The 11,424-nt window shown below is 46.0% G+C and overlaps 1 protein-coding gene across 1 annotated transcript; it reads right to left on the reverse strand.

Annotated features, from left to right (window-relative positions):
• Nucleotides 1-2,004: 2,004 nt before the first annotated feature.
• LOC107545785 (selenide, water dikinase 2) lies at nucleotides 2,005-11,049 on the reverse strand. The gene is made up of 2 exons (XM_087815798.1): nucleotides 10,798-11,049; nucleotides 2,005-4,468 (listed from the first exon to the last, which is right to left on the reverse strand). Exon 2 carries the CDS (start codon nucleotides 3,987-3,989, stop codon nucleotides 2,637-2,639), a length of 1,353 nt encoding a protein of 450 aa, XP_087671924.1. The 5' UTR covers nucleotides 3,990-4,468; nucleotides 10,798-11,049; the 3' UTR covers nucleotides 2,005-2,636.
• Nucleotides 11,050-11,424: the final 375 nt, after the last annotated feature.

Raw genomic sequence — 11,424 nt, forward strand, 5'->3', positions numbered from 1 at the left:
CATGGGATGAAAACACTTTGATACCTAACATGTCTAAAAATATCTTTATTCTACATTTTTGAAAACTGTGGCTCAGTATAAAATTACACACTTTGGAAAATCATTTATCCTCAGAATTTTCAAGGCATTCCTTCATTGGTTGCTGAGAAATCGGATACCCTTCTTATCTGGAAACCTCTGTAGGTGATCTTCCCCTGGCCCCAGAAGACTTTAGGAGAGCATAGTGAATAGAAGCATGGACTCTGGAGTCACATTGCCTAGAAGACTGCCTGTGTAGCCTCGGGCAAATTTCTTAAACTCTGCATCTCAGCTTCCTTATTGACAAAATGGTGTTGTTGGAATTTTAAATGTTAAAAATGTAAAACAGGAGCTCTCCCTCTGGGAGGGCACCTGAGCCTTTCCCTTTCCCTGTCCCCTCCCCTCCCCCTCTCCCTCTCTCCAGGCACATTACCTTAGCTTCCTCACTCCTAAGCTCCAAGGCCCTTTCCTTTAAAAAAAAAAAAAAAAAAATGTAAAACACTTAGTGCCTGCCAAAGAGTCTGCACTATATAAATACTTGTGATTATTATTGTTGGGTCTCTTTATCCCTGGCATTTTAAATTTTAGTAATAAAAATAGTGTCTTTTTTCATTCACTATGCTGGGAATTAAGAGGTATGGGACACAACTTCTAAATTTTGAAAAACTTTCTTATATTACTCTTTGATAATTTTCTTCCATATGCTTTATTACCTCTTCCTGGAATTCCTTTTAGATGTTGAACCTCCTGGCTCACCTCTGATTTTTAATATATTTTTATTCTATTGTACATCTTTTTTAGCTTTTTGTTCTACTTTCTGGTAATGTATTCAACTTTATCTTCTAAGTCTTGTGATTTTTACAGTCTTAGCTATATTTTTATAAACTGTTTTGTTCTTAACTTTTCATGGACACTTGATCTTCTTTTATCTTGGCTACTTTTTTCCTTCCACTCCCTGTATTGTCCCTTTCCTGAAATTTTTGTTAGGTTTGACCTCTTTCAAGTTGGAGGCTTGCCTCAAATGACTGCTCATATGTAAAAATTAGGTATGAAGCCCTAGCCCTTTGGCTCAGTGGTTAAAGCATCAGCCCAAGAACTAAAGGGTCCCGGGTCCGATTACAGTCAAAGGCACATACCTCAGTTGCAGACTCAATCCCTGGCCCCAGTCAGGGTGGGTGCTGGAGGCAACCAATTGATGTTTCTCTCTGTATGCCTTCCACTCTCTGAAAAGCAATGAAAAAATATACTTAGGTGAGGATTAAAAAGAAAGATTTAGGCATTAGAAAGACTGCTTGAGTGAAGATTTTCAACTGGAAGAATTCCTCATACAGGGATTTTGACTGGGGGCTCCTTAAATGCTTCTATTTATGTCTTTTTTCTGGGCACGTTCATTTTCTCCAGGAGCAGAGGTATAAGCTTCCTGCATTATTTTCCCCACTTTTATTAATTCACATTTTCTGGGAAAAAAACCTCCCTTTATCTGCCAAGCTGAGGAGCAGAGTCTTCTGGCTGTGTGAATTGGGGAGAACTTTTAGAACTTTAAAGATCTAATTACCCTGTATAAATTACAACCAGAATGTTTTGGTCCCACCTCCCTTAGTACCTCTGGAGCATATCTCCTCACTTACTGTTAGTATCCCCAACTCTGAAGGCATTTACACTTTGGCTTCCTCTATTCTGCTAAGTCAGTTACCCCTCTTCCGCCTACTTTTCATTTCCCAAGGACTGTTGGCACTTTTGCTATTTCCTCTCCCACCTTCTAGTCCTTGGGGTTCATATCTCTTTTGAGTCCTTTGCTGTCAACTCAGGGAGGATGCAAACCTAAATCTGGGTGTTAAATCCCCTGGTCCAGAATTAGGGAATACATGAGAAAACTCTCTACTTTGTCAGACTCTAAATGTATCGATTGATTCATTTGATAAGACTGTAAAAGATTCAGAATTCCAAGGATCCAAACATTAGCCAGAAGAATTGTCAACAAAGTCCTTTCTATTTATTTCACTAGAAATCACTTTATTGATTCAATCATCAGGAATTTTCAGCACTAAATTTAACATCTTAATGACCACTGAGGCCTGGGCTCTAGGGCTTGCTCTGCCTCTCCCAGTCCCTAAAGGGGTTTGGAGGGAGAGACATCATTAACAGAGACCAAGTCAGATGGTTCACATCCTCCTTTCCCAGTCATTGGACAAGCTGCTCAATTCTTGTCCAGAGCAGGAAAGAGAGAGTATTTCAAAAAAATCTAATAAACAACCTGACATTGCATTATAAGATCTTTCTTAACAATTTATATTTATCAACAGTATTGGTTCAACTATATATATATTTGCAATCCCATCAAACTGGAACAGCCTCTTTTAGCTCTTGGAAGGAGGAAACAGGTTTTTCTGCTCCTTTACTAAGCCCAAACTAAACAACCGTCCCCTGAAGTCCAAAATGCTACTTCTGGCCTTGGGATGTGCAGCTTATGATGGGCTGATTCAAATCACCTGGAAGGGGCAACTGAAACTACTAGCAGGCAGCCTTCTTTGGAAACATGTTCTTAAAATCAGCTCTTCAGAATCATCCCTGATTGTGTACAAAGGCTCCACGGTCCAAAGTACTTCTGCTATCCCATCTCAGGAGCTAGGTTCAGAAGACGCATTGGAGTGGTCAGGAGCAAGCGCTGCAGCAGTGGCCCCACGAGGTAGGACCTCAATAACTCGAGGCTTGTCAATGATCCGCGCCGTCCGGTTCCCCTTCTCCACAATGCCCACGATCCATGCTTGGTGACCCTCTCCATACTTGGAAGATTTGATTTCAGAACAAAAGCGAGCAGCCTGTTCCCTCGGCAAGCAAATCAGTAAGCCCCCGGAAGTTTCTGCCGAGGTTCCTTGGAGGAGCCCAAAGCGCCCACTGGCCTTGCTGATGGCAGCCATCTTGGCAATGATTGGCAGATTATGGATGACAAAGGACACCTCATTTCTCTGTTGTTTCGCAAGGTTCTGAGAGTGTCCCAGGATGCCAAAGCCTGTGATATCTGTGGCTGCATGGGCATTAAACGTGTGCATGAGCCCCGCGGCAGTTCTGTTGAGGGTTGCCATGTTGAACATGGCTTCCTGATAGGCCAGCTCCACCTCTTCTCGGGAGACCACCATCTTTATCTTACTCCATCTCTCGGGGTTCTCCAGCCACTGGTGGGCATTGACAGCGACTTGGGTGCCTAAGGGTTTGGTTAACACGAGCACATCCCCGACAACTGCGCTGTCCGGCATTATGAATTCATTGGGCTGACATACCACCGTGGCAACCCCGCCCACGATGATCCAGGGGTTTACCACAGTCTGCCCGCCAGTCACCGCAGTCCCGCCTTCCTCAGCAGCGTCCCGAAAGCCTTTGACCAGGAGCGGGGTGATCTTTTCTCGTTCCTCCTCACTCATAGTCTGGCTGACGCTGAGTAACATTAACATGTTGTCACATTCGGTGATGCCCATGGCATACAGGTCACTCAGCACGTTGGCACACGCGATGCGCCCCATCATGTAGGGATCCTCCACCAGGGGGTAAAAGAAGTCCGTGGTCTGCACCAGGGACAGGCCTCCGTGCCTCAGGGGTATGACGCAGGAGTCCATGCCGATGCCCAGGGCGGGGAAAGGTGGGCTGGATTCCGCCACGGCCGCCAGGCCGGCTTCCCGGGCCGCCTCCTCAGGGCCTCCCACCAGGGCCCGGCCCAGCTGGGGCCGCTCGTCCGGCCGCGTCAGTCCCGCCAGGAGTTTGAGCAGCGTCTCCTGGGGGACCTTGCAGCCTCAGCCCTTCATGCCGGAGAAGCCCGTCAGCCGCCAGCTCGGGCTCAGGCCCAGCGCCTGGGGCTCGAAGGGCCGGTAGCTCGAGAAGCCGTGACCCAGAGACAAGCCCGCCAGACCCGCGGAACCTGCCGCCGCCGCCGCCGCCATCGCTTCCCCGCTGGCACCCGTCGCTGCGGTGTCTGCCATCACGCCGGCCGGGCCCGGAGGGAACGACGGGAGGGGCCCCTCTTCTTATCTACTCCAGTTACTACCGAGTATCGACAGTCAGATCCGACCCCGGGGACGGCGACCCGCACGGCTCGCGCAGGGGACTCCAGGCACGCCGCGCGCTCCCGGCCTTCCTGACCGAGGAGCCCGCGCCTCCGGTATTTATTCCCCTGGTGATTGACAGCCCGCTCAGCCAATAACCGCTTCGCCACCGAGAGGCGGGCTTCCTTTGGCCTGGAGACCTGCGCATCACAAACCCGCTGCCAACGGCGAAATTGGCCCCGGCTGCGCGGGGGCTGAGCGCGGCGGTCCGCTCCCCTGGCGGTGACTGAAAGCGTCTCCCGCGAGGGGCTGGTGAGCTCTGCACCCCCGAGGCAGCTTTCCAAGGACAGCGTTTTGAAAGAGAAGGAGGATCGATAGCTTGGCAAACCTTCAGCCGGCCAGGGGTCCAAGGGTCGCTTGACAGCGCACAGGATCAGTCCAGGGCAGGAAAAAGTAGCCAGTGGAGAAAATCGGAAAGAATAACAAGAAATTACATAAGCAAACTGCCGCATCAAAACAATGAAATGTTAAAAAGGGCTTTAAAGCATTTTAGGACTCCGGACACCTGCGTGGGTTCCGGTGCCGTTTCCACCACTAGCTGTCTGCGGAGTCACCTTCCCTCCCGCAGCAGCTGACTCCTGCGGACAACAAAGCAGCTCACCCAGGCCTCTCCTCCTCTGAAGTGTCTGAATCTCTACGTTAATAAATGCGAGAATCTACGATGTATCCATGAAGGGTAGTTTGCCAATATCTATTAAGGTATAACTGCACATAACACCTTTGATCCAGCAGTTCCAGTTCTAGGACTTTATCCTGCAGTGTAGTGACCAGCGTGAGCGGAAAATGATACGTTATTGCTGCGCTGTTGTAATATCAGCATACTGGAAACACCTTAAGTGTTTACCCGTTATGATTAAAATCAATTGTGGTGCATTAATATAATAAGCTACCAAGCAAGTGGAAAAAGGGATGAGGAAGCATTGAGGTAATTATATTGCTAATAGTTAGGGTTCTAACAGGCACAGTTCTAAATGCTTTACCATACTTACTAATTTCTCATGATACTTTTGAATTAGGAGTCTTTCCACAGCTCACAAATAAGGAATATAAGGCACGGAGCGATTAAATGACCTATTCAAGGTTACGGGCATTTTACCGTGGAGCAGTAAATGTGCCCAGTCTGCTCCAGAGTCCCCCGGTTACACCGCCTGTGCTGCTTGTTTAGAGAAACGAGCAAGCTTCAGAACAGTGCTATGGAAGCTGCTGTAAGGGGGAGCTCGATGCAATAGCCTCTTTCTGGAAGGGTCATCGCCAGAAACCGGTCATACCGATTGCCCCTGGGAAGGGGATGTGGTGCTTAGGGGATGAGAGACTTTTCATTGTGTTGCCTTTTTGTTCCTTTGACATTTGGAAGTTTAAAAAGAGCATTTTTAAAACATTTGAATGTATTACATACTTCCAAAAAAAAAAAAAAAAAGTAAGTAACTGCCTATGGGAGTATAAATTGGCGCAACCATCTTGGAAAGAGTTTTGCCTTAACTGATAAAGCTGAACATATGCGAAGCCATGCATTCCCCCCATAGGTGGACCACCTCAGCACTTCCACCATAGGACATACCTGGAGCAAATCTGACACACGTGCCCCAGGATGTATGTACAAGAATGTGAGAGAGCTGCAGATGGATTGCACAACAGTTAACCCTATTGAACTGTACAGTTAAAAATGGGCAAGATGGGAAATTTTAGGCTGTGTGTATTTTGCCATAATTAAAAATATAAAAGATATAGGAGCTACTTATAAATCTTAGAGTCCATCATTACACTGGGTTTTTATTAGTGCACAACACAGTATTAAGGCATGGATTGAACTGGAAGGAACTTGAATGTTAGAATTAGACTGAGTTGCGGTCTTGGCTTGGGTGACTTGACCTTGGGTGAATTGTCTAACCTCTCAGAACCTCAGTTTCTATTTCCTGTAAAATAGTCCTTTCACCTGAAGATTATACATGCCAGATAGGATTGTTATGAGAATAAAATTTTTAAATGTGTGTAAAGCTCTTCACATAGTTCCTGCTGATGGTAAACTCAAAATAAATGATAGATCCTATTATCATACAGTACCATTAATGTAAATATAGGAACCCGAATTTAAATTCACAAAACTTATAATATCTTGGAAAGTTTTTTATAAAAACAAATCCAGCCCTGGGCGGTGTCTTTTAGTTGCTTGGAGTGTTGTCCCCTACACTGAGAGGTCTTGGTTTCGATTCACAAAAGAGGGATATACCCAGATATACCCAAGCTGCTGTTTCCATCCCTGGTGGGAGTGTACTGGGGAGGCAACCAGCAGATGTTTCTCTTTCTCCCCCTCCCATGCTCCTTCCTCTCTCTCCAAATTGAACAATAACAAACCCATTTACTGTTCTTAAAAAAAAAGATAATTATAACAGCCAAACACTGGAAATAACCCTAGTGTCTGTTAAAAGGAGATTACATAAATAAATATACCATAATCACACAGTAGAATATTATTTGTCTGTGAAAATGAATTATAGGTCTAAGAATCAATATGAGTAATATCAAAAACAAAGTGTTGGGAAAGAGAAGCAAGTTATAGAATAATACATAAACTGTGATGCCATTTATCTAAAGTTCAACACTAGTAAGGGAGAATTGTGGCCAGCCATTCTAGTACAGGCATAGAAGGCCCTGTTGCCGATGCTCTACTAGGAAACCCTGCCTCCCTGGGACTCTTTTTATATTTGTCAAGAATAGGTCATTTCGCCCTAGCCGGTTTAGCTCAGTGGTTAGAGCATTGGCCTGTGGACCGAAGGGTTCCGGCTGGATTCCTGCCAAGGGCATGCACCTAGGTTTCAGGCTCGATCCCCAGCCCTGGTCAGGGCGAGTACAGAGGCAACCAATAGATGTGTCTCTCTCACATTGTTGTTTCTCTTTCTCTCACCCTCTCTCTCTCACCCTTCCCCTGTCTCTGAAAAGCAATGGGAAAAAAAATATATATATATATATATTCTTGGGTGAAGATTCAAAACAAAGAATAGGTCATTTGGCTGCCCATCCCCGAGAGAAGACAAAGGGGATACCTCTTTATCACCTGGAAAAGGCAACCATATTTCCCACCCACCCACGGGTCTTTAGGAGCTGGACTCCAGTTCCTAGTTTTTTCCAAGGAGGGTGTCAACGGGGAGGAAGGGGTGAGGAACCAATATGACTGGCCAGGGACAGAAAAGGCCAGGGTGGTTCATCTGCCTAGGAAATGAAGCTCCAGGCTGCTTTGCAACCGCACTGGCTGGGTGTCCCCGTGAGTCTGCATGCTGGAATGGTACCCAGATGGAAGCCCTTGAGAGTCAGACAGGCCTGCCCAGAAACAGATAAAAGATTGTTACAGTGTGGTTCCTCCTGGTCCTCCCACCTCCTGCCAAGTGGTCATACATACTCAGAACCCTACAGCTTTGCATTCAGGCCTGGGATTCTTGGAGGCTTTGGCACACAAACCCATAGGCCTAAATGGAGGTCTTCTGGGGCTTTTGGAAGATCCTTCCTGCTGGTTTTCCTTGTCTCCTCTCCTTACAAGAGTGGCCTTGAAGCCCGCCTGCAGTGAACTTTGTAAAATTACATCTGATCATGTCATTCCCCAGTTAAAAACCCTGCCTATGTTCACATGTCTTCTGTAAAACTGAACTCCTTATTCAAGCCTTCCACTTGTGTGGTTTCAGCCCTGTGACTCATAAATGTTGTTTCTTTTCATTGAATGTCCCCCGCCCCCCAACACACACACTATTAGATTAACCTCTGCAGTCCAAACACCTGGAGCATTACTTCCTCCCAGGGGCCTTCTGTGAGCCTCCATCCTGGGTTAGAATCCCCTTCATCTGAACACTTAACACATCTAGAGCTTCTTGAGGATAATTAGTCACTCTGCAGCACTACCTGGCGTGTGCTGGTTCCTGGGGATAGAAGACCAAGTCTCTGCCCTCAGTTTCTATGCAGAAGATTGATGTTAAACGAGTGATTTCAAGTGTAGAAAGGACCATGCAGGAAGTGCACATGCAGCAGAGAATCCTGTGTGATCCAAAGGCCTCTCCAAAGAAGTGGAATAAACTAAGAAAGGGGGCAGTGGGGGATGGGACAGGAGACAGAGGGTTCTAGGCAGAGTGAAGAGTACGCACCAAGTCCTAGGGACTCAAGAACTGAAGTTCTAGTGAGGCTGAAGGCAAATAGTGAAATGCAGAGGAATGAGTAAGAGAAGGACTTTTCCAAAACCGACTTTCTATTTCCCAGTCCTAAAAGAGGCCTGGCACACAGTAGGCCTCACTAAATACTTTGGTGAAGTGTCTGTGGACCATGATGTGCTTGCTCCTCACAGGAGTTTTTTTTATCCTCACCTGAGGATATTTTTTCCATTGCTTTTCAGAGAGAGAGAGAAAGAAACATCAGTGTGAAAGAGCCACACTGATTGGTTTGGTTGCCTCCCCGACTCCCCCCCAATCAGGGCGGGGGATCGAGCCTGCAACCGAGCTATGTGCCCTTGGCCAGAATCGAACCTGGGACCCTTCAGTCCATGGGCCAATGCTCTAACCACTGAGCCAACTGGCCAGGGCAGGAGAGAATTTACAATCTCACAAGCTGCTACCTCTTTGTCAATCTGGCAAGCTCCCGCTCATCTTTGAAGGTCCTTCCCATTTGTCTCTTCATTGAGGCCTGTACCCCAAATCCACTCCCTTCAACAGGGTTATTCACTTACCCCACTATTCTGCCAGAACACCTAGTTTCCTTTTCATGTATATATAAAATTTATTTATATATACTCATGTGTAATTTGTATCACAATCTTCTTTGCCAGACTATGAGATTCTCAAGAACAGGAACTAGCTCCAATTCTAGGTAGACACTTGTACATGTTTGTAGAGCAAATGAACAGAATCCTTGTCCTTTCCAAAGCATCCGTTCCAAAGTCCTTCCAAAGCAGAAGGCCCTTCCAGTAGGAATTTTCACTGCTCCGAGCCAAGTCTCCTCACTGACTCTCTGAATCAGGGCAAGCAGGCCTTGTCTTTTGTTAGAGGTGGGGTTCCAGCCATGACCAGGTCCATGCCTAGCTCTCTTCCATCTTCCATATTTCCCCTCACTGACTTAATTGGCTCAGGCACACAAGCCTTCTTTCTTTTTTAATCCTCAATAGAGTACATGCTTTTATTGATTTTAAAGAGAGAGGAACAGAGAGGGAGAGAGCAAGAGAAACATCGATGTGAGACTAAAACATCAGTTGCACAAAACCCTACTGGGGATAGAACTGGCAACCTGGGTATTTGCCCTGACCAGAAATCCAACTGGCGACCTTTCCATGCATGGGACAGTGCTCCAACCAACCAAGCCACACCAGCAAGGGCACAGCCTTCTTTCTGTTTCCCAATTATTCCAAACTCTTTCCCACCTTAAGGCCTCTTTGTTTCTCTTTAGAACACTCTTCCTCCAGTGTTTCAAATGGCTAATGTTTTCATTCAAGGCATCTCAAATAATATTTCCACACAGATGCCTTCCCTGCCCACATTCAAGAAGTCCCCAACCATACCACTCCCTTTCACATCCTCCTGCTATATTTCCTCCTTGCACCTAATCAGGATCAGAAATTATCTTATTGTTTACATTTTTTTACACCCTTAGAAGGACCACAGTAGTCAAGATTTTTGTCTGCTTCCTTCACTACTGCATCTCCAATACCTACAATGGTGCCAGGCACATAGTTGGGCTCAATGACTACTTGAGAGAAGGAACACAATCAAAGTGGCTTAGGGATCTTGAGTGTGACTATCCAGGCATTTGACGCCTTTTCCCAGCTCTGGGGAAAAACAAAAATTTGACCAGATTTAATCCCAACATCAAATTATGCTCTGGGTTCTGCAGACTGAGGCACAGGTTTGAGTCCTGGTTCTGTTATAGTATATTAGGAAACCAGGGAAATTCCAGGACAAGTGGAATAGGGAAACTGAGACAGTTAAACAGCAGTTTGCAGTCACCTAGTAAATTCTATCTTCCCTAAACCAAGGACATTCAAGAGTAGATGGTTTGCATTTCTCCTCCCCAGCTAGAGGGTAAATAGCTTAAATCACACCACTCAGGGAGTCAGATAACAGAAACCCAATTAGTGCCATTTGCCAACCACACCCAAGGACAGACAAATTAAGAGAATAAACCTCATTTTGGTACATCAGCATAAAATTGACGAATATTCTATTGGTCTGCCCCTAAGATCTCCCCTAAATGCCCAGCCTTTACAATCCCTGAAAATGAAGGTCCCAGCATGCTCCTCTAGGGGAGCACACCATCTCCATCTCCATCTCCAAGGGTATCCCATGTGACTTTCAACCAGGGGAGCAATGGGCAGTGGCAGCTCATCCTGGGCTAACCCCAGAACCTGTCTCCAAGGTGAACCTGTCCCCTTCTCTCTCTGACTTCTCAGTGAGCCAGAGCAGCCCGGCCTAGGCTCTCCTGTTGCTTTGTCTATACCCTTCCTTATTTCACCATCCTAAGTATATTTTTGCTGCAGCCAATAAATTCTTACTTTCTACACTTTGTCTCTTGATTGAAATCTTTCCCTCAAGAAGACAAGAACTAAGGTCTCCCTGTCTCCCTGGTAACAGCTCTGCTACCAATTTCCTTGAGTAACTTCATTTCTGAGAGAGACTTTGGTGCAATAGAAAGAAAATGAACTTTGGAATCTGCTACTTACCAGCTATGTGACTTAGAACAAAGCTTCAGTTTCCTCATTTGTCAAAGGGAGATATTCTTTTTATATATATATAGATTTCAGAGAGAGGGAGAGGGAGAGATAGAAACATCAATGATGCACACCCCCCCCCACTGGGGAGTGAGCCCACAACCCGAACATGTGCCCTGAGGGGGAATCAAACCTGGATCTCTTGGGTCATACATCAATGTTCAACCTCTGAGCCACCCCGACTGGGCAACGGGAGATTTTTTTTTTTTTTTTTTTAATATATCTTTATTGATTTCATAGGAAGGGAGAGGGAGAGACAGAGTAACATCAATGATGAGAGAGTCATTGACCGGCTGCCTCCTGCACGCCCCCGACTGGGGATTGAGCCCGCAAACCGGGCATGTGCCCAGACCGGGAATCGAACCCTGATCCCCTGGATCCTGGATTGATGCTCAACTGCTGAGTCACGCCCGTCCAGGCGGGGAGATATTCTTGATTCCCACACAGAGCTATTGTAAAGAGGCAAGGTAGGGATTTTAAACATTTAGTGAAATGTTATTTCCCTTCTTTCATCATTTCTGACTTTTAGTTGCCCCATGCATAAAAAGGAAGAAATAGATATATTTTTCAAGAGAAATA

The sequence above is a fragment of the Miniopterus natalensis genome, chromosome 3 (genome assembly GCF_054644295.1).
Source record: "Miniopterus natalensis isolate mMinNat1 chromosome 3, mMinNat1.hap1, whole genome shotgun sequence".
In the NCBI taxonomy this organism is placed as follows: Eukaryota; Metazoa; Chordata; class Mammalia; order Chiroptera; family Miniopteridae; genus Miniopterus; species Miniopterus natalensis.